This window comes from Brachyhypopomus gauderio, chromosome 3 (genome assembly GCF_052324685.1).
Source record: "Brachyhypopomus gauderio isolate BG-103 chromosome 3, BGAUD_0.2, whole genome shotgun sequence".
In the NCBI taxonomy this organism is placed as follows: Eukaryota; Metazoa; Chordata; class Actinopteri; order Gymnotiformes; family Hypopomidae; genus Brachyhypopomus; species Brachyhypopomus gauderio.
In genome coordinates this window covers 20166864-20193929 of record NC_135213.1, presented here as the reverse complement: position 1 = coordinate 20193929, position 27066 = coordinate 20166864, and the positions used below count along the sequence as shown (strand labels likewise).

At 41.7% G+C, this 27066-nt stretch overlaps 4 protein-coding genes and 1 non-coding gene across 6 annotated transcripts; 4 read left to right on the top strand and 1 right to left on the bottom strand.

The window, feature by feature from the left end:
- The first annotated feature begins 4492 nt into the window (after nucleotides 1-4492).
- On the top strand, nucleotides 4493-5203 carry LOC143510607 (U9-ctenitoxin-Pr1a-like). Its single transcript, XM_077000150.1, has 3 exons — nucleotides 4493-4616; nucleotides 4709-4910; nucleotides 5071-5203. Exons 1-3 carry the CDS (start codon nucleotides 4574-4576, stop codon nucleotides 5129-5131), a joined length of 306 nt encoding a protein of 101 aa, XP_076856265.1. The 5' UTR covers nucleotides 4493-4573; the 3' UTR covers nucleotides 5132-5203.
- A 585-nt stretch (nucleotides 5204-5788) lies between these two features.
- cox19 (cytochrome c oxidase assembly factor COX19) lies at nucleotides 5789-6603 on the top strand. Its single transcript, XM_077000151.1, has 3 exons — nucleotides 5789-5967; nucleotides 6168-6279; nucleotides 6401-6603. The coding sequence occupies exons 1-3, from the start codon at nucleotides 5886-5888 to the stop codon at nucleotides 6489-6491; spliced, it is 285 nt and encodes a 94-aa protein (XP_076856266.1). The 5' UTR covers nucleotides 5789-5885; the 3' UTR covers nucleotides 6492-6603.
- Nucleotides 6604-7000: 397 nt separating this feature from the next.
- On the bottom strand, nucleotides 7001-10944 carry LOC143510605 (RNA-binding protein with serine-rich domain 1-like). Of its 2 annotated transcripts, none has more exons than XM_077000148.1 (7): nucleotides 10870-10944; nucleotides 10039-10188; nucleotides 9668-9844; nucleotides 8161-8263; nucleotides 7902-8055; nucleotides 7660-7801; nucleotides 7001-7485 (listed from the first exon to the last, which is right to left on the bottom strand). In XM_077000148.1, coding segments are annotated over exons 1-7 (834 nt in total). In that variant the 5' UTR covers nucleotides 10872-10944; the 3' UTR covers nucleotides 7001-7379. The 2 variants fall into 2 exon arrangements, with proteins under 2 accessions (XP_076856263.1, XP_076856264.1); XM_077000149.1 differs by lacking the exon at nucleotides 10870-10944 and adding an exon at nucleotides 10704-10841.
- A 367-nt stretch (nucleotides 10945-11311) lies between these two features.
- Nucleotides 11312-11393, top strand: trnal-aag (transfer RNA leucine (anticodon AAG)). Its single transcript has one exon. It is a non-coding gene; the product is annotated as a tRNA-Leu (tRNA).
- A 190-nt stretch (nucleotides 11394-11583) lies between these two features.
- Nucleotides 11584-14898, top strand: LOC143510604 (solute carrier family 2, facilitated glucose transporter member 11). The gene has a single exon (XM_077000147.1). It carries the CDS (start codon nucleotides 11771-11773, stop codon nucleotides 13289-13291), a length of 1521 nt encoding a protein of 506 aa, XP_076856262.1. The 5' UTR covers nucleotides 11584-11770; the 3' UTR covers nucleotides 13292-14898.
- Nucleotides 14899-27066: the final 12168 nt, after the last annotated feature.

Sequence of the window (27066 nt, the reverse complement as noted above, 5' to 3'; positions counted from 1 at the left end):
TTGTTTGTTTGGTTGCATGATTGTTTGCTTATAACACTGTGAAATTTTCAAGAATAGTATTTAAAACCATTATTTAACACGTTCCTGTAGGAAGTTGTAACTAAAGCTTTGAAAATAAATTCATCCGTAATTGTTAAAGTTACACTCCCCTCCTCTGTCTTTCCCGGCAGCAGCCCACAGAGTTGTCATCCACCCACCCTAACCAGCCCCAGACGGCGTGCGCCGCCGTGCTCCAGGCAGCCACGCACATCACAGGGGAAATATTAGGAAATTCGCAACTCTTTAGGCCCTATGGAGTGTTCATGAAAGCCATACTTCCTGTCACATAAGCGCGAGGCCGCAAAAGACAAATGGGAACGATTCGTGCCTGGAGAAAGTAAATCCAGACAGCAAAAATATGCGGCTGATGAAAGAGTAACAATTACAAACGAATTGGACACAGTATGGAGAAGCTCATCCACGCCTTGTAGCTCATCCGGTAAAAAGTGCGAGCAACTCCGTGGTCATGGGTCTGAGCCACAACGAGCACACACGCTGTCATACCGATAAATACGCTAGTCGCTCTAGGATTATCAGTTGGATGCTGAAAATGTAACGTCGCTCCCAAGTCGCTCGCTGGCTCTTACGGAATACACGGTGTGGGAAATGGAGAGATAGCCCTCGTAACCTAACCATCCGGTACATCATCCTTACAAAATAACATCACTGACACGACCCGCGAGCCGCGCCGTTATTTACGAGTATGGGTCTGTGTTTTCCAGCAATGGATGAAAGCCCTTCTGATGTCGCCCTGCCATTTTCTTTTTTACGTCAGCGAGACATTGTGTGCTTTCACCTCTCGCTCTGCAAACGCTATGGCGTGGTTTCCATTACACATCTATTATTGTTGGTCACAACAGTCCAAATTTCCTATGACATGATGCCAGTACTGACACACTCAGTTCAAAGGATATAAAACTTTTGTATAAAAAATACTATTGCACAGAACTAAACTGAAAGAGCATAAGAGTGGGTTACCAACAAATGCACCTAGTTGTGTAGAAAATGTCTTTTCACTCTTCTGTGCCCTCCTTGTTAGCACAAATGCATACAAATCACTAATCCACTGCAGGGATTGTAGATGTGTTATATTGACTTAGACAGTTGTTTACTGGCCTCTAATTGTCTGGATAACTTTGTTTGTGAGTATTTAGCAAGACATTGATTAAAATGAGATCAGGACCATTACTGGCCATTACTACACTAGGCACCCATTACAATGTGTAGGATATGAGGAGAGATAGAGAGAGAGAGAGAGAGAGAGAGAGAGTAGCAAATTTCACTTTAGCAAATACATATGCTAAAGTTTGTTTTACAATGACTTTCATTATTATGAAATTAATCTTTATAATGAATTTGCACATGAAACTTTCGACACTTTCAAAAACATTCTTTGAGAGCTGGGTCTCGTATCAGTCTGTCTTCATTAGGTCTAATACATTTATTTTGTATGGAATTAAACACATGTTTGCATGCCAAAGACAACAAAGATAACGTAGGAGGGCTTGACGGCCCATAAGCACACTTAGAAACAAACACACAATACACACATTAGCCTACTCGTCAGCACAACAGATTCCAACTGCTTTACAATGGCTAAATCTACAAGTTATTTGGAAGTCACTGATGTAATGCTTGCTGCTCTGTTACCTGGGACACCCCTTGCTGTGATAACCTAAGTAGTCATCAGCCGAGACATCTTAACCAGGGAAGGTAAACATCTCAGCTCCGTAGATGTGCTGTATCGATTTATTGTCCCATGGTGGGACGCCATTGTCGGTCCATTCAAATAAACTGTGTTGGATTACACCATCGTTGGCAGGCTTCTCCACAGTTTGCTCAGGAAATGCCTGTCACCTCCGAAATTCATGCACTGTTTACAGAGCCACAAACTGCTGCTGTGTTTTATTGTTTCTGTGTCATTAAAATCCAGGATGCATTTTATATTGAGGCAACCAATTAAATTTGTTTTGAAAGCTAAAGGAGGAGACTGACAGTGTCAGGAACCTTATTAGTAAACAAGATAAAATTGTGGATATTTTCTATTTTGAAGACATTCATGATTTCTGAATGGTAGCCGTGATATTGACCGGCCAACTAGATACCCTTCACACACACACACACACACACACACACACACACACACACACACACACACACACACACACACACACACACACACACACACACAATGTGGTAGACATGTCGATTCTCCCAGAGTGAAGCCTGGTGCATAACACCTGGTGCATAACACTGGTGCATAACGCTGCTGCTGCTGCTGCTGCTGCTGCTGATGATGATGATGATGATGATGATGATGATGATGATGATGATGATGTGATCTTATCCACCCACTTAAAAAAAAGTTTTGTTCCTTAAGGCCCGTCAGCTCAGAGGTTTTCCCTGGAACTGCATTTCCTCCCAGTTTTCATGGTCCAAAACATGCTGGACAGGTGATATAAACAATACAGAACCATTAGCAGAAGAGATCTTTGGTTAAGTTTGAAGAGCAGAAGCCAGCACAATTTCTCCTATTGTTATAAACCAAAGGCATTAGTTATAACACAGTTATTCAGCAGGCAGTGTGTAAAAGCATCAGAGTGAGGGAGCAATGCGGAACACTCATCTGAACACTCATCTGAACACTCACCTGGTTGCCTTAAACAATGCAGAGACTGCATGTCACTGCTGATCTCTTCATCAACTGATTGAAAGTAATAAGGTATACCAGGCCGGGCTAATAACAGCTCGAGAAAATGATAATTGCTGTACAGTATGATAACTGATAACAACTGTGAGAAGTATACTTGATTAAAGCTCTTGATGTGGTGAAGCAATATTGATAAGACAGGAAAACAAAATTGAAAGAACCATAGCAAAATGAAGTGATGAGTTTTCCAGCATTATTTGGCTGACATTCCTAAGGAAGGTTTACCCTTCCACATAAATCAGTATAGATTGTTTTGCTGCTAAAACAAACCAAAAAATTGCCTCCTGGCCCATCTACCTCCTGCCCCTGTTGGGTACTGCTAATAGCTGATGATAATTACGTTTAATGGGATTGCCAGGGTTGGCTGGGGAATGTGCTTCTGCAAATTAGTCCCAGCATGGAGATGTGGGGTCTATGGGGGGTCCATGGAAGGATGGAGGGGGACTGTTTGTCCAGGGACACTCAGTCAGGCGGCTAAGGTCAATAGCAAGCGGTCCTCTGGATAGTGCGTGTGTGTGTGTGTGTGTCTGTGTGTGTGAATTGAGGTTAAGTGATTGTCTTGCCCCATTGCAGAAGCCTGTTGTCTGTCTATTTGCACAAAGATCCTCCCCCCCTTTTACCCCCCAGCTGATAAATTTGCCACTGTTACCTAAGCACAGGGGGGTCGAGTGGTGGTGCAAACAAATTTGCTAATCCATTGATGACTAATTGCCTCCTCCCATCCTGTGGCTTCAATAAACAGAAATACGACAAAAAGTCGTATATAAGGCAGAGGACACAGGCACAATGGTACACCGCTGACACCGTGCAGACAGAGGACATCACAGGGAGGACGAGCGACTTCTGCTGACTGGCTTGCACTACAGCTCCGTGAAATCAGCAGCAACAATCAGGCTCAGCGCCAGCCCGGTGAATCAGGCAGTTCTAGTTATCTGGGAGGTCAGGCTAACTCCCTGTAGCTTTCAACCAGCGTGAGATTCAGAAATGAGCACGGCACAGAGGCTCCTGCATGTCCTGTGTGTGTGCGTGTACGTGTCGGCCGTACACGCGCGGATCTGGGCCTGGATGCTGTCAATGCCCTACAGCCCGCAAGAGAAGGGCCACGTGGGACCGGCAGATGTGGACATAGAGACGGTTCCCAACAGTGACATGGTATGTTTTCTGTGCATGTTAAGAACAGACGAGAACAGATGGTGCTGTTTGCCGATTTCTACCCAAAAGATCACTAAACAGAAATCAAATTGTGAATCCAGTTGTTCTTTATGTGGTAATGAAAAATCTGTGTGATACTCACTGTGTATATATTACTCATTGTGTATATATTACTCATTGTGTCTATACAGATTATAGAGTTTGGGAAGTTATCTGTTCATTGCATAGAATTAAGGTAGATGCTTTACACATTATGTATTAGCTACATGTTATTAATTATATTTAACTAGTATTAATTACAATAAAGAAATGGGAAAGGGATAAGTGTTTCTGACACAAGCTCTTTTAAAACATAATTCTCCCCTAGACTGTAATGAAGATGCACACAATAGGACATAAGCAAGCAGGAGAAAACGGTCCATGATGTGAGAGTTTAGTACAGCTATGCACAAACAGAAGTGTCACTGAGCCTGTCTGTGCTTGGCTGGTGATGTCTCTGCTCAGTTTACCTGTTTAATCACAAATGTGCACATATTCCAGGTGGCTTGCGACCACGATCGCGCTTGCGGGAAGGGCTTCTCTTGTGACCGCCATTTCGGCCTCTGTGTCCCGCTGCGGCGGGAAGGAGGTTACTGCCGGCGAGACGCACAGTGCGTGCGTGGCCTTAGCTGCATGTTTGGCCAGTGCATCCGGAGAGTCCCGGAAGGCCAGGAAGGTAAAAGCAGTACTCTCTTCTTCATAATGTTAAATGGATAAATCTCACGTGTCGGTGTCTAAGACCAGTCCCTTCCTCACCCTTGATCTCAGGTGCCCGGTGCAAAGTAGACAAGGATTGTGGCGTTTCGATGTGCTGTGCCCGCCGTCATGGTGAGAGGGTGTGTAAGCGACGGCTGGAACTGGGCGAGAGCTGCTACGTGCCGGATGGAGGACTGGCATTCAGCATCAACCAGATCTGCCCGTGTGAGGAGGGTCTGCTGTGTCGTGGAAATGGACAACCACAGAAAAGAGAGTGAGTTCAGTCATCTTAGAAGTGCAACATAAATTACTGTGCATCATTTTCACAAATAGGGCTTAGCATCTGATACAGCCTGCTGATATGAAAATGCATGCAAAGGCTATTCAAATGAATCGGACTTGGACTGATGATAACATTGTGTTTTCCCCTTTAGAACGGAATTTGCATACTACCCCGATGTAACAAGCTGGACCTGCCAGATTGCAAAACAATGAAAACATTCTTTGTTAAACTTAATTTATTAGGTCATTGTATATACTGTTTGCATATTGTAAATATGAATAAAGGTTTATTCTCCTAAAAATGTACGAGATACATTTCATGGTCAAAATACCTTCTCATTCATTAAACGGTAAACGTAAATTTTTGTTAGCATGGGCTTAGGCTTTAAAATTTGGGCTTTAATGCTTTTTATTTTATTTATTTACTCATTACATTTAATGGTATCCAAACACTTTACAGTAAGGGGTTCTAGTCTCATATTTCCAAATCTTGTGTAATAATGTTAAACGCTTCAGTTAAAAAAAAAAGTTTACCATTAAGCACTTAAAAGAAGATACAAAGTGGTTAAGAGAGTGGTATTTTTTCTTCTTACAAAACCAATTAAATTCTTTCAACTGTCACTCATATCAATAAACATGTAACCAAATGATAAGGTGAGCTATAGCTATTTCAATATATTTATATAATTTATTTAGATAAATGAAAACTTAATACATAGCCGTTTATTCCTATTCGTTTTCTCTATCATCTACATGGTCGGAAAAGTTTGAATAAAATTGGTTATAAAATTTTTTTTTGAACAAGCCACAAACTTGCCATGTAGCATGCGGATATGCCGTTGACTTTTATTTTGACATTCATGAGTATAAGTCATTACGCGGATTGTGAGGCTTGCTTCGCGTTACTACAATCTCAAAACAAACGCATTTTTCGGTTAAATGTAGTTGTAGCACTGAAAAATCCACAATGTCGACGGCGATGAATTTTGGAACCAAATCATTCAAACCCCGTCCCCCTGACAAAGGATCGTTCCCATTAGATCATTTCGGTAACAGTAAAAACCTTTTAGCCGTGCTCAGCTGGGCTCGCGCTCTCGCGCTCGTGCTAGCCAGCTACCGACCGTATGCTCGTTCAGCACAATTGTGTATAGATTTACGTGTGTTGTAATACTTGTCAGCATAGTTCAGATTCTTGAATTAGGACAGTGGCTATTTAGCAACTTACCGACGCTTGTATTTGTATTTGCAGGTGAATGTAAATCTTTCAAAGAAGAGTTTATGCGTTGCCTCAGAAACAATAAATTTGACAATGCGCACTGTCGAATACAGTCCAAAGAATACTTGCAATGTAGAATGGACAAGTAAGTTATCTGGAGAGATACAGTAATTGTCTACAATTAGTTTGATTCTTGAACAAAATCTCAGACCTACTCTCACGGTGGATGCTGTTATTACTCACGAAGTTTTATTATCCTTGTTCAGGCAGTTGATGTCTAAGGAGCCTCTAGAGAAGCTCGGCTTCAGGGACCTAATGGACCAGCCCGAGGAGGAGCGCAAGCAGCCCAAAGACTAAAACTTTATTACGTTTATTTATAGCTGTAACCTTTCATTCCCTGATTTACATTGTGAATGTAACGCTGTCATGTCAATTGCTGGGTTTGTATATAAAAAAAGTTATTGCCTTATTTATATTTTCATTTTTCGCCATGAACCGTTACTGTTAAAATACTTAGATAGCGGTTAGTGTGAGTGGTAATTATATGCTCCCATATTTGCAGAGCTGCTACATGAGGGAACAATATTCAGGCTACGGTTTCTACCCAAGAATCATTCTATATTTGCATGAGTGCCAAAAGTCTGTAGTAAGAAGTCTGAGTGATCGATTGTGAATATTCTGCCTGTACGACAGCAGTTTGGTTTTGCTCCAAAATGGAACAAATCGAGGAAGTTGGCATATTTTTTTCAGTGTACATGTGTGCTGTGGGATCCCAGAACCTTTTATGAACTACATGTTAGTTTTCTTGTATTATCATTTAATGCTATTTTAAAATGTAACAAAATATAGTTGAAAAGACACACAAATACTGACATCCAATATAATTTATTTAGGACTGTACAGAGCTAATGTATTCAGGACTGTATGCTTGGATTAGACACAGTCTACATTAAAGCACACAAATTTATGCAGCTCAACTAAAATAACATTACTTAAAATAAACGGTAGTCAAATATTTACATTACACAAAGCCATCAAGTCTCCAGCAACTCCTATTCAAAGAATATTTGCAAACAGGGTGTAAATATAACCAAACAAACATATTAATAAATAAACACTCAGTGTTTTGGAACAAACAGCACCCACAAATAGGTGGGGGCTTTCTCCTTCAAAAGGACTCCAGCCAGTACATGGTGCAGAGAAGACAAGTGAATGTAGGAGGGACCATGGAGGCAACCAGCCAGTCTAACGTGAGGAGTTGGAACTGGACCGAGATCTGTGGCGGCGGCGGCCTGGAGATCGGGAGCGAGTCCTGCGGCGTGGTGGAGAGCGTCTCCTTGGAGACCGTGACCTATGACCGCAAGCAGAGGCAGTCAGTTAAAGTGTATTGCTCGCCAAGTCACCTTGCTGCTTAACTAAAGCTTGTTAAAAAAAAATGTCATGCTCAGGTCAGGAAACTTCATTAATGTACAATTTCTCCTCTTAAGCATCAAAACCAGCATGGTATGTTGGATTCTGCAGTAACCTGCGCCTCATGCGGGGTGGGGTCCGTCTCCACATGGGTGGAGGTGGGGGCATCCTACGTGGGGGGGTGAGTCGGCGTGGAGGAGGGCGAACCCTGGGGGCCAGGACGGCTGTGGCAGTAATCTCCTGGCCATCGATTTGACCTGCACAGGGCACACATTCACTATAGTGAAGAACTACTTTGCCTTCCATGCTTAATTCTCTGTAGCATCCACGATAAGAACACCATCAGTGTTGACCAACCTCCATCCATGTGTCTGAGCGCCTTCTCTGCCTCGTCTGCAGTTTCAAACTCCACGTACGCGTAGCCTTTGGAGAGATGGGGGTGCAGTCTGTCCATTGGCATGTCGATCATCTTGATCTTTCCATAGGTGGAGAAGATCTCTTGGATATGTTCCTGAACGAGAAAATGATTAAGTGACGATGGCAATGACCTCTCAAGGGCAAAAACCTTGTGACTATAGGAGATGTTTAAGTTCATATAGGCAAGTCAAGCTCATACTTTAATGACATTCCTGGTTAATCGGCCCAAGTAAACTTTAGTGGGACGAGGACTTGGACTCCTTCTGCGACGTTCTTTGTCATCCTTCTTAATAGACTTGGATCTATTGAATGGAAATATTAAATGGTCACAATCAGACAAAATACCAAGAAAGTGCTTCAAGTATCATACTTGATGTAAAGTAAAATAGCTATTTGCTATTGAAGGTATCCTATGCATATCTGAAAATTGGGGATGTTTCAAGAACCTCTCTGCACCCAAATTAAATTTTAAACCAAGTAAAATTACAGTGTCTTAGAATAACATTAATTGAAATGTAAAATAATAATAATAATAATAATAAACTAAAACAAACAAGCGAGTTTGTGCTTTGTCTTTAGAAATTTATTCTGAACAGTTTAGGTTAACACAGGAGGTGGTTGAATGTAATTCTTACCAGAGTATCTCTGTGATTTTAACCCTGGTTAAGTAATTAATACCAGTTATTTATATATGTATGTATTAGTGGTGGGCCGTTAACGGCGTTCGTTAATTTGATAATCTTATCGGGCGATATAAAAATTATCGCCGTTAATCTATTCTTAAAGTTGGGTTAGGAACTGGGTCAAAATGGGTAAGCAAACTATGATGACTTTCAACTTGATAGTTTAGCTCGGCTGTATTCCTAACCAAATTGCACAGTAGGGGCGAGAACGAGTTTTCAAACCTATGAATTACAAATCGTACGTGTGTTTACATGGATGCAGCCACGAAGTCGTCAGGTTTGCTTCATGGAAAATTCATTTTTAGGAACGTAAAGTGTTACCGGAGCGGAGCTCGGAGCGGTCGTTTTCTGCATGGTCCTAGCGCTAGATTCGTCGCTATTTAAATATTTCTGTTTAACCGTTAAAACTGCAGAGGACCAAAACCGGCTTTTGAAAAAAAGTCCCCCCCAAATTACGTCCGTGAGGTTAAATGCACTAAATGTTGGCTTACATTTCAAATATCATGTTTAGCTGAATAAACATGTTATCAACCCGTTTTAATGTACAGTATGTAGGCTTACAAATTCATGTTTAACTGAATAAATCGTTGAACACGAGTAGCCTACATTTTATTGAGCATGGTTTTTTTCTTCTAGTATCAAAGTAGAACAGCTTTCTCAAGCAGTCATTGATGCATTTTGGAAACAGGAGATGAGCCCCTGGTCTAATGCACCCTCTGTATTAAGAAACCCTATCTCAAAAACTGACTTTTAGTCATTACTTGGATAGCACGCATATGAGCCATTTTAATATAGATTAATCTAGATTAATTTCAAGATTTCAGTGAGATTAATCTATGCCCACCCCTAGTATGTATATATGTATGTATTTATATATTTTCTGGTGCATTGTTGCATCTCCAAACTATTGAGCCAAAAATATGTCCCATAATTCACACAATATCACACAAGGCACCATGAAAAACCACGAATGTGGGTTAGACTCTATAGAATTGTGGCATCCTGAGTGAAGTCATGACATACTTGGAGCGGGAGCGTCGCCGGTTGTCATGGCGGCGCCGGCTGGGGCTTGGAGAGCCAGAGGAGCTGGAGGAGCTGGATGAACGTGAGCTGGAAGATCCAGAGCGGCTGGAGGCGGAGGAGGAGCTGGAGCCACTGGAGGAGCCACAGCTGGAACCAGAGCTGCTGCTGGAGCTGGAGCTGGAGGTGCAGCGGAGGGGAGCACGTCACACCCACATCTGACAACATCTCACAGTAAGAGCAGTAGAAATAAACCAGTTGTGGCACCACCGTGCTGACACTTTGTTTTCGACTGTTTATGCGGGAAGCAGACTCGTGGAAAAGCAGGATGTGTCCTCTGACTGATCAATAAGACAAAAAGTTTGAAAACCAACCTACTGCTTCCACTGGAAGCGCTGCGCAGTTTGCGTGCCTTTTCCCGGCCTCGCTCCTTGTCAGCGTTCTCCTTTCCTCCTGCTTTATCCTTGCCCCGCTCCTTGGCTTTGACCTCGGGACGGTCCTTCCTCTTGGTTGGAGATGGAGCCCTGACAAGATGACATGTGAAAAACCTAAATGCCAACAACGCAGTCTTACGAACAGCCAATATTACTGGATAGCTTGGAGAAAATGCTGTGGATTTGCTATGGTCACGTCAGACCTAGACTTTTACATGTATTACATACTTTATGCATGACTGCTGTCATATAACATTATGGGATTTTGGCGATTTGAGCACTCTAAACTAACCTTTGTGAGATTACTCAGACGTCTATGTGGTTTTCTTTAACTAGACAGCTATCGCGAGCTAACTCAGCAAACTTATGGACGTAAACTGCACATTTACATTTTTTAAACTGCTTGCAAAAACTGATTCACCATGCAGTTTATCAAGTGCAACATATTAGCTAGCTAGAAATATACAAAGGACGAGGGCGTGTAAACGGAATCACCATATCATAGCCGTAAATTTACATGACCAGCGATAAGACAGAATGAACACGAATATTTCATTCATCTGACCAACTACGCTTGAGTGTAAACAACCGTAACGTCCACATACATCAGATGTCAGTGAACAGGCAGCTGATTGGCAAATGCATTCCTGCAGCAGCATAAAATATATGATTCTGGCAAAAGATAGAATATGATGAAAAAGCATTTTGCTAGTTTTGTATTTAGAAACTAAAGCCCATTGAAAGATTAGAAGAGATTATATAAGAACTTACATATTTTGCCAGTATTACGCCGGTCGCACTTTTACATGACGCGAGACGCGCGCTTTTGAATTACGTCATTTCACGAGCGCCTTTCTCCAAACGTCCATTCGTAGTTCTTGCATTAGAAAATCGGTGCACCAACAACTGATAACAAGCTAGCAATATGTTTTGGTTGTCAGTGTAATAGTTTTTCATTTATTAACTTCATTTATTAATGGCTGAACACTTTATCTTTGATAGTCAATCAGAAACAAGAGAAATAAAATACATAACTATGTAAGCAAAGTAAGTTCATTTTAACTAATCAATATAATCATTTGTTAATTTATGTTCTAAACCGATTATGGTTAGGGTTGTTGGGGTTTGGAACCTATACTGGCAGCACAGAGCATGAAATAATCTAGCTATTACAAGGCCAGCGAAAAAAAACAACGATTTGCGTTTTACGTACGGTAGCGTGGCCGAGCGGTCTAAGGCGCTGGATTAAGGCTCCAGTCTCTTCGGGGGCGTGGGTTCGAATCCCACCGCTGCCAATATATTTTCTTTAAAAACAAAATGTCAGTTCTAACGAATTATGCAGTTGTACACTACATGTAAACACACTTTCAAGGTCATTCACTATTTTAATGTGCAAGTTGAGCAATTATTTAGTAGCCTAAGTGGTGGCTATTGCAACTTTTATTTTGAAAAAGGAAGCTTAGTTTCTTTTGTGTCTTCCTTCACTCCACTTTGCAGTAAGTGAAATGCTGTGTGGGCATCCCGGTTTTTCTAACTAGATTTCCCTGTAAGGTTGATTATTAGGTGGATGAGGCCTGATTTTTATTATGTGTCAGTATGACTCACGTTTGTATATCTAACTCCTTTATTTATCTCGCAAGTTACGTTTTAGATAGAGTTTTAATTGTTTAAAATGAGTAAAACTAGCAAGGACAGAAAGGGTTGTTCTTTGACTCTGGCTCTTACAGTGTGCTCTGCTGCTATTGGGGGGACCCTTCAATATGGCTACAACATTGCAATCATCAACTCACCTACAGTCTACATTCAGAAGTTCATTAATGAGACGTGTGTGGAGAGATGGGGCACAGCTTTGACATCCAGCGAGGTTACACTGATATGGACTCTCATTGTTTCTGCGTTCTCACTCGGGGGGCTGTTGGGGTCATTGCTTGCTGGCCCAATGGCCATTCGGTGTGGAAGGAGGCAAACGTTGCTGCTAAACAACTGCTTCCTCATGGCCAGTGCTATCATGGCCCTGAGCAGTCGGCCCGCCAAATCAACTGAGATAATTATCGCTGCTCGATTCCTTGTCGGCGTGAACGCTGGTGTCAGCATGAATGTCCAACCCATGTACTTTGGGGAGAGTGCTCCCAAGGCCCTAAGGGGTGCTGTGGCCCTCCTTTCCGCAGTCTTCACAGCCATGGGTATCCTGCTGGGTCAGGTTATTGGTCTGACTGAGGTGCTGGGTGGTGAAGCATTCTGGCCGTACCTCCTGGCCAGCAATGCCATCCCAGGCTTGCTCCAGCTGCTCACCCTGCCTTGGTTTCCTGAGAGCCCCAGGTACCTGCTCATTGATCGGGGTGACAGAGAGGCATGCAGCCACGCTCTCGGCCGCCTGCGGGGCTGCGAAGTGTCCGACGCTGAGATGGAGGAGATCCTGGAGGAGCAGAAGGCCGCCGGGGTGGCTCGCGCCAAATCCCTGTGCGAGCTACTCGCCGACCGAGGTCTCCGCCGGCAACTGTGCATCGTCATGGCAGCAAGCAGCAGCATGATGCTTTGCGGGAATGACTCCATCTACTTCTATGCGTCCTACATCTTCCAGGAGGCGGGAGTCAGTGCGGAGAAGATTCAGTACGCCACCATTGGAACGGGTGCTTGCGAATTCGCTGCAGCCATCATGTCTAACTTGCTGATAGAGAGAGTGGGCCGGCGAATGCTCCTCCTGGGAGGGTACGTGCTCATGGCTGGCTGGGCTGTGGTCTTCACCCTGTCTCTCTCTTTGCAGGGCAAGGTGGCAGGCATGCCTTACCTGAGCATGGCATGCGTCTTCGCTTACATCCTCAGCTTCGGCATGGGTCCTGCCGGGGTGACCGGAATATTGCCCACAGAACTCTTCGACCAGATGGCCCGGCCTGCTGCTTACATGATAGCTGGCTCAATGATGTGGGTTAACCTTTTTCTGGTGGGGATGGCATTCCCCTTCATAGTGAATAACCTGGGCCAGTTCTGTTTCATTCCCTTCTGTGGGGTCTGTGTGGCATCAGCCATCTACCTCAGACTTACTCTTCCTGAGACCAAAGGCAAGACTCTGTCTGAAATCACAGCAGAGTTTGATAGGCGCAATACGAAGGGTTTATCCAGTTCACTACAGAACCAGTCACAGCTGCAGGAGACTCTGCACAGCTCTGAGAGTGTAGAGATTGAGCAGTTCTGATCAATTGGTACTATTGTTTCTGCACTTTATCAGTTGGCAATAACTTATGTGGCATTAAGAAATCATGTGAGATTTTATACATCTATATGCTGAATTCTTTTGGGTAAAGGTAGTCGGGTATTTTTTTGTCACAGTTCTGTAGAATGTTAAGATACAGTTCGCTTTGATTCATTGAACCCTGGAGGGAAAATCATGTATTCAAAATAGCAGCATGTGGAGTATAAAGAAAGAAATATGCAAGACAATAAGTAAATTTAAAAATAATATATAACCGTATACAGAGTATATAAAAAGAGTACTTAATAAGTACTGGTTATTGCATGTTGTGTTGACTGTAAAGAGTGAGCGGTGAGTATTTCACCTGTGTTGAACCTGCACCAGAAAGTGAGTAACCTGCACCAGAAAGTGAGTAACCACGTGACAAGGCATAGTTAGTTAGAACCGGGAAAGAATTGAACATCACTGTTATTAGATTTTTCTGTTTGTCCACAATCCAGGAAGAATATGTTTGTCACACATTAGCATAGCATTCTTTAGAATATCTGCAGCAAGCCAGACACCCATTTTGATCTTAATGGTCTTCAGTTTTAGACACCTTTTACTGAATCATACAATTCTATGTTGAATGACAAAGTTAGCTTACAATATTTATTTATTTATTTATTTATGTATTCTGTTCTGTTGAAAAGCACTGTTGTGCCTTTAATCTCTTCAGGTCATACCACTGTGCGTATGAAACCTTCAGGAGTCAAATATGCTGTATATACATGTATGCACTTTTAGAATATATGTTGATTACCGTTGGTTACTCTGAGACCTCTTTTTAGATATTCAGGTGATAGTGCTGCTAGATTCCATATCTCAAGTAGATATGTCTGCCCCATTCTGAATACAGCCTGTCTTCCTGCATTAGGAGTGCCTTTAATAGACTAAAAGACACTTGAAATTACTTTATACTTGAACTGAAATTGTAATAAAAGATTGGGGTTAAGGTACTCTCAAAGAATGCAGTTGCATTGAACATACTGCATTTCTAGTTATTCAGGCACTATGCGTTCCTGAACTCCAAGACATTGTTACATTTAGATTTTTATTATACTCTTCCATTATTTATTTTCAGAACAAGTAATATAATATTGTAGCTAATTTTGGAAGTCAAATGGTGCTTTCCACTTTGTGGCATATGCTTTTGTTTTCTTCTATTTTTGCCACAATGTCAAATACAGCCATTTCCAAATATATGGCAACCAAATAAAATGTTACTTTTTTACCTTTTCTTTACCTTTTCTTTTCTACAGTAGGTGGCAGTATGTCCCAAAGACACTCTTTATGTTTATGTCCTCTATTGGCATTTGATCACTGCATGCATATGATTGCTATCTCATCCTGAGAACAAGGTCACCCTCAGCATGCCACAGAACTGCCAACAGATGACGAGTTAGCAGGACCTGGAAGGGCTGACCAGCAGCTCCATGATGTAGCATGTTCTGATGCTCCACCCCAGTGTAGAGGTAGCCTACTGTCTCCATCCTACTCCCTGTATACAAAGCAAACATATTTATACTTGTATCAAACTACAAAGTCAATAAAGCCTTACATGTGCACGACATGGCGGTGTATTGTGGTAAGTCTGTGAATGTTCTTTCAAAGAACATTCCGCATGTTCATTACATTAAATGATTTCTGCACATTGTCTTAAGCATTTGTTTCTGTGAGGTTTTTGGGGTACTCGCTGTGTACCTGATTTTTGCTATAATTAGGCAAGCTACTGATTTTGACATGTAAAGAATATTTGGCAAAGATGTTTGACAGGCTGTTCAACAGTCGTCAGCACACAGCCCATCAGGAGCTGCAAAATCCAGGCTTGCTGATGCCACAGTATGTCATGAGCACTGAGGATTTGCGCTGAGGCTGGATTTCTTGAGGCAGAGACTCAGAAAACAGAGCAGCAGAAAAAGGACGAGGTGCTTCTGCTACTGTGTCACCGTAGAACGGAAGTAATTTGGCAACATCACACTTATTATAGCCTTGGGCTCATAATAAGTGAGCCAGAGGGGGCGAAAATCTGGGAAAATGAGGGTATAGAACCTCACGGTCGAGGCAACCAGGAGATGCTGGTCATGCCTGGACGATCGTGTCTGGCCTCGGTTTGATGAGAAAATCCTCCAGCTAAAGATGTGCTGCAGAGCACCAAGCCTCTGACTCACACCAGGAAAACTCATTACATCACCTGTGCATCTCACACCAACTTCCAGTCAGTTTTAGCCACAAGCTGTATAAGAAGTTAAAGAAAGGACCTTTTTTTATCAATGCTATTGGCATTACTTAATTATGTACTGCTTTACAGAAAGGTCTTCTGTGGTGGTGGTAATGCAATCAAGACGTGAAAAACACCCGTGTGGTCTGAGTTCTTCATGTTTGCTGAGACAATAATGAACTGGAAACTATGCGTTTGGGGGACCCGACACAATGTGCCGAAAACAGAACTCCTTGAAGCTTTAGTCTTCACCTTAATGCAAGGTACCTAGACAGAACAGAAAGCACGAGGCAAAATAATGAGCAACACTGAAATAGTCTGTGATCCACTACAGAGTTTGATGGTCCTTAGCTGTGAATGCTCTGTGGTACTTGAGCTGAGAGCAGTTTGTGTAGGGCAATCTGACCATTATTCAAGAAGAGTACACCAACTCTGTTCCACCAATAGGAATGAACTTAGGGCACAGAGTTTCCTTCAGCCTTTTGCCAACTTCAATACCACCCAGGAATACACAAAAAGATCAAGAGATGCTTCTTCAGAGCACAGTCCAGTTTCCTTTCAGATGTCAGTTTGTGAATGATCAAGTGGGTATAAATTGAGTTATTTTGAGGTTAGTATTAAAATAGCTGAAAATCTGCCTGTCTAGGCTACAGCCACAGCGTAATGAGTGCTATAATAAATTTCTGTGGAATTATTTCTTTATTTCTTGCTTTCAGGAAGAGAAAAGACAGAAGGACACCCCCCCCAACAAACAAAGAGTTCCATTCATAAAACATTTCACTAACTAGAATAGCAAAGCTCAAATAGAAGAAAATCACACAAGTCCATTATTCTTATTCTCAAGCCCTAAATCTAAATGTCATTCATCTCCAACATCTTGCACATATTTGCACTCAAAAGCTCTTATACATTACTGCAGTTCTACGACGATATGGGTTTATAATCAAATGTCAAATTTGTTTGGGAAAGAAAAATACTAATGGGAATTTGTTATCAATGAGTGACGTTAGTGATGTCATATTCATTAACTGAGCAATTTTATTGGCCTTTGTGATTTCATGAAAGGAATAACAATGGGGACTTGTTATTCCTCTGTCTTCATTGTCTTCCTAATTATTAATATTCAAAATACAGCACAAAATGTAAAAAAAAATCCATACAGAAAAATGGGTTGCCATCCTCAATGTTTTTTGGGGTGATATCCCACTTAAGGGGGATTTGGTCACTTCAGATTGCTGCATTCTGTCAAACTTCTTTTCTCATGTGATAAATGTGTGGGCTCGGTGGTGATGAGTGCACCTGCTGGAAGGACCTCGAGTGCTGTGACCTCATGCCATCCAAGCCTCCAGTAATTCAACTGTACTAATGGCAACACAACAAAGATGCTCAAAACCGAAAGTGACCGGTGAGACCGCTTGAGCTGAGCGGAGGTGATGGCAGATGCATGACCCTGTGTGCCACACAGCTATATTACATGTAAGCTATATTACATTCACAGATCACCCGAGAAAATACCTCATGGCCAAAAATGGAACAGACAGCAGGAGACAGCAGGGCAGCACTGGCAGATAGAATTTTTGCATCAATCTTTAAAAATAAAAGTTACAGTATACAGAGATGAAGGAGGCATTTTAACAAGAGGAAGCCTTTTTCCTTTGGCAATGACCCCTACATACATTAAATCATGCTTTGTCTCAAGGAACCATTTCTTGTAGTATTGTTATATTTATATATTTCAGAGAAAGTGAAAAAAACCCATCTGCCCACACAGTGATGTACTCAGTGAGTACTGTGGAGCTCTAGACTCTTCCAGTCACCATCATAATTTCCATAAACTAGAAATGTGCAGACAGCTCCTCTGCCTAATTAGTTTCTCGGGTAGCTATGAGTGTCATTTCAGATTCAGAGCCATAAAGAGGGCAAAGAGTGGTATTTCTCAAAGCCAGCCTTATATGGCTTTGTTTGTGCACACTTTGCCTGCTATAGCTCAGGCCTGTGTTGTTCTGGCTGTGATGTTGCCATGACGGTGCATCAGGAGGGGGCGGGCTCCTGGACGCACTTGAGGGACAGGAGGCTTCATGTCTGCAACATGCAGGTGACAAACCCATGGCCTTGCTGAGACAACAAAGAAACAAAGAAATCAGTTACTTATAGATAGATAGATGGACTGACAGGCAGATGACAGTTGGACATTGGTCGATCAATAGTTTAATTGTGCCATAAAGAAATATGTGGCCAGGAAAAATAAAAAGAGGGAGACACATATAAAAAAAAACCCAGAAGCGCTCATAAATATTAAGGCAGAAACCATGAATGATTAAAGCAATAAAAAGGTAACATTTTGTAAACACAAAATCCAAGGAGCTTTAGAAGCTGCGTATGTTGAAAATATAAAAGCATTCGAAGGAAAAGTCGAAAAATAAAGTCTGGAGCTTATTGCTATGTGAGACGTGGTGTGTGTGTGTGTGTGTGTGTGTGTGTGAGAGAGAGAGAGAGAGAGAGAGAGAGAGAGAGAGAGAGAGAGAGAGAGAGAAATACAGTCATTGATAGTTCTCTCTACAGCTCCACATTGACTTGGATTGACAGGCGGAAAGGTCAGATATGGCGGCCAGTATCTGTGATGTTCAGTGCAGGTGTACTGAGCTTATCAGTGTCTCTGCTGATGACTCGAGGCTCAGCGTTGAGGACTGCTAGGATCTCAACAGGTGAATTTGACTCATGGTAGTATAACAGGTGAGAGTCTGCTTTTTAATGAGTGTCAGAACAACAATAGCTAAACGCTGAATGAAGTACACAAGCGGTACTTAGGATAGGAGAGCATATACTATTGAAATATAGAATATGCAAAAATGTAAATGTATGAATAGCGTTCTCAAAAATCTAAATAATGTGAAAGGTATTGCTTAAAAATACATACTCACTGTGAAAGAGTGCAGTACAGTGTGTGTACCACAGGCTAACATACTCACTGTGAAAGAGTGCAGTATACCAGGCTATTCAGTAGCCTGACACGGATATTCCAAGTACTGTATGTTCTAAGCTTTTTTCTGCTGGCAGAGTTGTGTTATTCACCATTATAAGATGTCTTCATATGTCTCCAACAGGTGCAATTCTACCACTGGATCTTAGAATAAAAAACTGCAATACAGATAGTGAATTTATACTCAAAGTAAGATGTGTTGATATAGCAACCACGGCATCAGTGTCTGTGCAGTATTTTGTGATTTTAATGTGCTCCTATCATTGTCATTGCTTTATTAAAATAAAGAATTTTGAGTTTCAAAACACACTGTAAGCTTCCCCATTCTGTACAGTCCATATATGGAACTGAAGTTACAAACACTGACCTTTTGAAATCAAATTTTCTGTCACGAGAACAAATTCCTTTACATATCTCTACCTATTTAAACTACATTACAGTTCTCAGGCATGTTTAACCTTTCTAAGTGATGCACAATACAGGGCAGCCAGTCAGAACAAAGCTGATTGGTCTATCTATCATCTTAAAGATACAGTAACAGAAACCTAAGGGATAAAGGGAGGCTGGACAATTGTCTTATGAAAATGAATTTTGACCACACAATGCAAATGGACATAGAAAGAAAATCCAAGAAAAACTTGGATATGGGTCCTTTAATATGCATCAGTTACAGGAAGACCATTGGTCAATATTTTATGTTTGTTTATCCAGGAAATCAAATAGCTGTACTACGTACAGATGTCTCTACTTGCATGTGTAAATAATGCTTTTCAGTCATTAATAATAAATACATGTCCGTGATGACTTATCTAGTAATTCCAAAGCTAGGATTTTGCACTTTGTGGCCCTCCCTGAGGTAAAATTTATACTAATATACACCATATCAGATCATGAATTTTTAAAATACTCTGATGCCCCTGTCTTTTTAAAAAAGATACACTGGTGTTAACATCTTGTTAATCATATGCAAGCAGATGCAGGCTGCATCTGAATGGACCGGATGAAGCCGTGTTTGGAGGTCACAGAAAGCAGAAGACCAGTCCCGAGGCTCTAGTCTGCTGAGACTGTCCTTGAAATGCTTAATAAGAGGCCAGTCCTAAATGTCACTGGAGCCAATTAGCATAAAAACCTAAAAAAAAGGTTTTTACCTAAAAGTAAAAAATTTCAAAATATACAATATATAAAATGTACAAAAAAAATTTGCACAGACACATACATACCCCCAAAGACAAGAAACTGAAGGAGTACTGCAGTAATGACACCTAGGCACAGGGATGCTTATCTTTACCAGTCCATCGACACTGGTTCGTGGGAACCTGTCAGTTTTAAATGACATCCTTAAGCTGTCTGTTTATAAGGTATTTACTGCCTGTCTTTAAACACTATTCCAATATATAATAATCCATACGAAAACAGTTTAGTTTTACTAAAAGTATTTGTTTCTAATTATGCTTGCTTTACAAATTACTCAAAAGCCTGGGCAATGAAAGACTTGCAACAGCTGCCCTTAGACATTCCCTCTAAATGTTTTTCAAGTTTTTTTCAAAGCATCATCAAAATGACCTCCTGAGATGATAAGATGCTGCAGATAGAACTTTGATTCAAACATGCTGGTAAATTCCTTTAAAAGTCCTAATTTCCAAACTGTACGTAAAGGGAATAAGAGCTCTCTTAAAAAAGAAAAAGAAGCACCAGGAATAACAGACAAAAGCATTCTATATGTTCGGATTGAAAGTGGCAATTTGAAAAGCAGAAATAGGGAATGTGTGTGTTTGGGCATAATTTAGTTTAGTCAGATTCAGTTATTGCTCTGAGATTAATCACCACAGGCTTTGATGTCTGATTTGCATAGTAGCCAAAGTCCTATGAATAATAATACTGTGCGTATATGAGTTTACGTAGATTCACCACCCACACTTCTTCTCCCCCATCCATCTACACCCAGTGACGCTTATGAGGATCTGTGTTTCTGAATTATCCATTTACCTCAGACAGATCCAGGGAAGGGATGTTATGTAATCCTAGGCCAGAAACCAATGAAAGACACCCTCCAAGAGATATGTGGAAAGAACCGCCTGTTTCTCAACTGACTGACTATGGTAATTCTTTTGATTGTATATAGGGTAAGGGTAAGGGTTAAGGACCACTGAGGCATTGGTGGAACTGCACCCCAATGCTACACCAATGGATCCATTCATAGCTTTCTAATGCTTTTAGTGTAGCTTCAGCAAGACAGGATGAGTTGATTACCTAAAGGTGCTGGCTAAATGTAAATACTCAAAGACACATGATGTGGTGTTGAGGCAGTCAGAGATGATTAAAGATAATGTTAAAGAGGTATGTGAGTTAACAGGGACGATGTCAGATGCTGTAATATGCTCTGGCCCCATTCCAGTTCAGTGTGACACTGAAACCTGCAGCAGATTATGAGCGCTACACTGCTGCATGTCTAAATGGTGCTCAGAAAACAAAATGGGTTATATAGACAACTGGACATTTTTTGAGGGCAGGCCTGGCCTTTTGAAGCGGGACAGCATTCATCCATCTTGAGAAGGTGCTGCTCTCATTTCTAGTCTAGGCTTAATAGTGGTAGTGTAGGAGTAGTTAATGGGAATTCACAAACCAGAGCCGAGGCCAGGCAGCAGACACACAGGCTAAACTGACTGTTTGTGAACTGCAGGGAGATGTTACCTAGGTCAAACTAGATTGAAACGGTGTCTGTTCCTGAAGTATCAAAAAACTCGTAAAATTTGTAGACAAAATATAATCAATGTTAAATTCAATAACACTTCCGCTGAGAATCATTTAAATTTGAAATTAGGATTGCTAAATATAAGATCCCTGTCATCTAAAGCATTACTTGTTAATTAAATGATTACCGACCATAATCTGTGCCTGCTTTGCTTGACTTAAACCTTGACTCGGCCAGACGACTATATGGCCCTAAACGAAGTGTCTCCTTCTGGATATAGATATGTTCATAACCCCTGTCCAAATGGTTGTGGAGGTGGTGTCGCCACACTATATGACTCCAATATAGGCATCTCTCAAAGATCAGGATTGCAGTAATTCTTTTGAAAATCTCATTCTCACTGTCTCAAATTTATCATCAATCAACAAAGCGACACAGTTGTTTAGGGCTGAACGATTAATTGCATTTGCGATCATCTCGCGATATTTTAAAACACGATTCTCTAATCGCAAAGGCTGCGATTTAAACTGGTCACGTGACTTGGGAGCGAGCCGAGCCGAGGACGAACGGAGCAAACCCGAGCAGGAGGCAGAGAGGTGGAGAAGTGAAGTTAACACAGCGCACTTTAACTTGTTGCACAATGGCTTCAGGCTCGACAGAAGCTGACACAACTGAAAGTCTAATACCAAAGAGAGGCAGCACATCAGTTGTGTGAAATTACTTTGGCTTTTAAAAAGATGCTGCTCAACGTCAGGTACTGTGTAAAACGTGCCTTGCTACTGTCGCTATGACGCGAGGAAACACTACAAACCTTCTTCAGCATTAAAAAAAAACACCACAAAGCCTCGTATGATATTTGTAAGGCTAAAATGCCAACGATTTGTATAAGCCAACGATTTGTATAAGCTGCGCTTATACAGCTTTAGTATGCGGTGAGCAGCAAAATACCGTAAAATCACGCATATAGGCGCAATAAGATTTAAAGCACGGATGAATCGCAAAAGCGCGCATAGCTTGACCATGGTCCAGCAGACAGGGTTCACTGACCGAACCGTTTGAAAGTGTAACTCCTTAAGGATGTAATTGGAAGCGGCACGCTGAAATAACTCGGGCAGTAACGGAGTTCATAGTGAAAGACATGATGTCCGTTAATATAGTGAACAAGCCCAGCTTCATGGCTTTGTTAAACACACTGGATATGCGCTACCAAATGCCCTCACGCACATATTTTAGCCAAGTTGCTATACTTGCAGGGTTGCTAACTCTCACGCATTGAGCGTCTTAGACTAAAAAGTTACTAGTTCGCTCTGGCGCTAACCACAGGCGATCGATCGATCACGATATAATAATAATACTTAAATTTAGTCCATTTTACCCCCATTCCCATAACAAATACGTTCGCCACCCACTCCAGGTTAAAGTCTCACTCCAAGCGATCTTGAAAAGTTGCCAACCCTGAATCTGAGCTGTATAAAAAATGCCGAAACAGAGTTTCCTGAAAACAGTGGGAAAATATCGCGATTTTAAATCGCAATCGCAATTTATAGATAAAAAATTGCAATTAGATTATTTTCCAAAATCGTTCAGCCCTACAGTTGTTCATGTTAATAATTACTATGGCAAAATGGTATTAAATACTTATCGGCTTCAATAGAAAAAAACATAAAAACTATCCCTGACTCCTATTTAAAACTGTATCTAGTCTAATTAGGAATCATGACCAAATCGAAGACCTAATCACACAGGAGTGAAGCAGTAACAGTTTTATGAAGTTCTTTAATGATAAGATTGATAAAATTAGGGAAAAAAATTGGTCATGCTATCTCAGACCCTGTCAGTCTGCAAATGCACTCTGACAGCTGTCTGGTCAGCCCTAATGCTCTTTTGGAGTTCTTTTCCCCAATTTGTCAAGAGGAGCTTATTTCATTGGTAAAATCTGCCAAACCCTCCGCATGCATACTAGATGCCATACCAACTCATCTATGCACCAACTCATGCGTACCAACTAATCTCCTGATGGTCTTTGTTGGTATAATCATTTAAACATATCAATTTATATAATCCATGATGAGAGACCTTTTCCTCCAGATCACCCTTAAGGATGTCCCAGTCTGGCCATGCACAGCAGCCTTGCAGCTCTGCAATGGCATCCTCTGACCACTTTTTGGCGCTGTGGATTTCAGGCTTCTCCCATTTCAGAGTCTGTCTGTATAGCGGGAGTAGAGTGATAACGTTATGATCACCTAGACCAGGGGTGGGCAATTAATTTTTACAAGGAGCCACATGAGAAACCTGAATTGTGTCAGAGGGCCACACAAACGATAACTTGAACTTAATTCTACTCAACTTTATTCCATTGTAAAATGCACCAAATTATATATTTTGAATATCTGGTACTGGTAAAACTATTCTGAAAATATGTATAATTAGTGGTGAAATTGTGGTGTAGAAAAGAAAACACAAACAATCATTCAATCAGTGCAAATAATTTTTAACTTACTTATCATTCATCTCCACAAACAATGGAAATACAACAAACAGCTGAACAAGTTTATAGGAATACAACAAACAAGAACCCCTCAAAAACAGGGGAAGGAACATTTACCTGACGAATGTTAATGTTGCTTTTTGTTTCGGATATGAAGTGCTGGAATTTAGGCTGAAGTACTTGAAAATGTTTGAAATTGTAACTATTTCGTTTCACAACAAATAGCTATCTGACTGAACAGTTCTCTTGTATTACGTTAACAAATAGGCTACGAGCCTCTTGTATTTCCAGGACGAAACATGAGAGAACGTGAAGACATTAAGATTGGGCGTTTTGAAAATAAACAACCATTAAATAATGTGATAAAAAAGTGAATTATTTCGAATCATTTCGAGTATATGTATAAATATTTAACTTAATTAAGTTAAGTTTAACGTGCTGGGAAATATAGAAGTGGACATTGAAAGTGATGTACAAGTGCTTTAATTCCACCTTATAAAGGTGTATGAACCCTGGAAACATGACTTTGTTCATTGCGCTGAAGCGCGGCGCGCGCGCGAAGTTACAAAATTCGAGAGGTGCACGACCTCGCGAATCAACACGGGTGGAGCCACCACGATTACGTCATTTTGTTGTGCGGACCCTCGCGCCGCTCGCGACGCGTCAAGTATAAATCATATTCTCTCTAAGCTCAGTTTCTGGAACGAAAAACCATGAGTTTTCATTAACTCTGAGTTTACTTACCCAGTTTCGTCACTGAATCCGCTTTCTGGAATACCCTCCTGTTCAGTCAGACAGCTATTTGTTGTGACTCGAAATACAGTTACAATTTCAAGCATTTTCAAGTACTTTAGCCTTAATTCCAGCACTTTTCAAACCTGGAACACAATACACAATTAAAATTCATCAGGTAAATGTTCCTTCCCCTCACGGACGTAATTTTTCAAAAGCCGGTCCCCCCCCCAGATTTTACGGTTAAAACCAAATATTTAAATAGCGACGAATCCATGTCCCCCCACTTTTTAACGGTTAAAAAACAAATATTTAATAAATAACGACGAATCTAGCGCTATGACCATGCAGAAAACGACCACTCGGAGCTCCGCACCGGTAACACTTTACGTTCTCTCCCCTACCACATATGGGCCATTTGCGGCCCGCCGGCGCCTCCATTGCGGCCCGCCGGTTGATAAATAATTTGGCCCGCCTTCTGGCTTCATGCCTGAATTTGAACGACGAACCAACAGTGTTGTTTTTGGGCTACTTTTGAGTGGGGCTACCGCGGCAGTTACAAGTCAACACTAAAGCCTGGTTTATACTTATGACTCCGCCCACCGCCCAAAACTCGAGAGGTGCACGACCTCGCGAATCGACAGCGCGCGATAACCCCCCCCCCGTCAACAAAAAAATACAATCGCTACCCCATGATGGCCCATCGAGCAGCTTTAACTTTATTTGTGGCCCGGCTCCTCCTTCAAGTTGTGCATCCCTGACGTATGGTTTCAGAAAACACTGCACAGAATGTGACGTGCCAAGTATAAATGCTTCTGAAAGTATAAAATTCAGCCTTAACTTGTCGCTGATCACCTAGTGTTTCTACTTCACGCACAGCTCTCTCTCTCTGTCTCTCTCTCTCTCACACACACACACACACACACACACACACACACACACACACACACACGCACGTCCACACAGAATTAACACAAACGTAGTGCTTTCAAAATAAAAGCGTTGCAGTTGTATTGCACACACGACATAGATATTTGTTTCATGTATGTTGTAATTTATGATCGGCCTCTCGCCGGCGCACAGGGACGCACAACGGGCCAGATGTGGCCCGCGGGCTGTAGATTGCCCAGTAGTGATGGGAATTTCGGCTCTTTTTAGGGAGCCAGATCTCCTCATAAAGAGTCGGCTCTTTTGGCTCCCAAATGGCTCCTTATTTGAGGGGGGTGGCGAACGTAATTTGTTGACGAGGGGGGGGGGGGGGGGGGGGGGGGGGGTGTTGGACGTAATTTGTTGACGGGTGGCGACGAATGTACTTTGTTGAACGGGGGGGGGGGGGGGGGGGGGGGGGGTGTTGGACGTAATTTGTTGACGGGTGGCGACGAATGTACTTTGTTGACCGGGGGGGGGTCTTAGAGGGGAACCGGCTCGGTCTTTGAGGGGAACCAGCTCTCGTCGTTCACTTAAAAGAGCCGGCTCGTTCGCGACCGACACATCACTTTTGCCCAGGTCTGACCTAGACCAAGAGGCTGGTGAGCCCGGGAAACATACGTTGTTAATATTCCCAAAACCAAAAGCCCCCCCCCAATTACGTCCGTGCGTACAAAGGTAAAATATGGAGTCCCTCAAGGATCTGTATTGGGCCTCATATTATTCTCATTGTATATGCTTCCGCTGGGCACAATCATTTGTAGGCATGGTATTAGCATCCGTTGCTATAGAGATGATACTCAGTTGTATATATCTTCTAATCCGGATTATGTCAATACTACTCACAAAATTGAGAACTGCATCCAGGACATAAAAAACTGGATGGCATCTAATTTTCTTCTTCTAAATTCCAATAAGAATGAGGTGTTGCTTCTTGGACCAAAAGCTGAGAAGCAATTGGTCTGATATTCCTCTTACCCCAGATGGCTTTTCAGTAACACCTAAATCTACCACAGAAAGCTTAGGTGTCACTATTGATTTGGTTCTTTCATTTAACACACATAGTAGATCTCCGGAACTCGACCACCTCAGTATTCGACATATTTGGAGTTCGACGCAAACTTTCAAGAAAATTTAGTCTCAGAGCCCGAACAAAACTTCGAAATCCGACCTGACTAACGTGACTTTTGTAAACAAAATACAGTTTGTGCTACAGTCACATGCCGCTAGTTGACGTTGTTCAATGGGTTTTTAAACCATTTTGAGGCTGTGCTCCAAGCTTTTGCTGTATTTTTGTTGTTTTTTGTGAAAAAAGACATAGCAGAAAAGCAGAGGAGTAAAACGGTAAGAATAACAATAGAGATGAAAAAGGCATTCGTGTGACGGACTTAGCATTGGAATTCAACTTGATGGTTGAGAACGGATGAATCTGGTTTCAGTTATTTCTTATGGGGAAAATTGATTCGGAACTCTGGAAGTGTTGAGTTCCAGGGTTCTACTGTATATGCAATGTCACTAAGGCTGCCTTTTCCCATTTATGTAATATCACCAAGCTGAGACATTTACTTTCATTAGCTGATGCAGAGCAGCTGGTCCATGCTTTTGTCTCGTCAAGATTGGACTACTGTAATGGTCTTCTAATTGGATGCTCTAAACAGTCCCTAATGAAACTCCAACTTGTACAGAATGCTGCAGCTAG

What these genes read in the sequence shown, in the direction of transcription:
- cox19 (XM_077000151.1), top strand. Translation starts at nt 5,886, where the DNA reads ATGTCGACGGCGATGAATTTTGGAACCAAATCATTCAAACCCCGTCCC. An exon ending in GTTCCCATTAGATCATTTCG is followed by an intron (nt 5,968 to 6,167) that starts GTAACAGTAAAA and finishes TTGTATTTGCAG; the next exon opens with GTGAATGTAAATCTTTCAAA. An exon ending in TTGCAATGTAGAATGGACAA is followed by an intron (nt 6,280 to 6,400) that starts GTAAGTTATCTG and finishes ATCCTTGTTCAG; the next exon opens with GCAGTTGATGTCTAAGGAGC.
- LOC143510607 (XM_077000150.1), top strand. Translation starts at nt 4,574, where the DNA reads ATGTTTGGCCAGTGCATCCGGAGAGTCCCGGAAGGCCAGGAAG. An exon ending in AGTCCCGGAAGGCCAGGAAG is followed by an intron (nt 4,617 to 4,708) that starts GTAAAAGCAGTA and finishes CCTTGATCTCAG; the next exon opens with GTGCCCGGTGCAAAGTAGAC. An exon ending in GGACAACCACAGAAAAGAGA is followed by an intron (nt 4,911 to 5,070) that starts GTGAGTTCAGTC and finishes TTTCCCCTTTAG; the next exon opens with AACGGAATTTGCATACTACC.
- LOC143510605 (XM_077000148.1), bottom strand. An exon ending in GCTTCCAGTGGAAGCAGTAG is followed by an intron (nt 9,845 to 10,038) that starts GTTGGTTTTCAA and finishes CTGCACCTCCAG; the next exon opens with CTCCAGCTCCAGCAGCAGCT. An exon ending in TAACCAGGAATGTCATTAAA is followed by an intron (nt 8,056 to 8,160) that starts GTATGAGCTTGA and finishes TTTCTCGTTCAG; the next exon opens with GAACATATCCAAGAGATCTT.
- LOC143510604 (XM_077000147.1), top strand. Translation starts at nt 11,771, where the DNA reads ATGAGTAAAACTAGCAAGGACAGAAAGGGTTGTTCTTTGACTCTGGCT.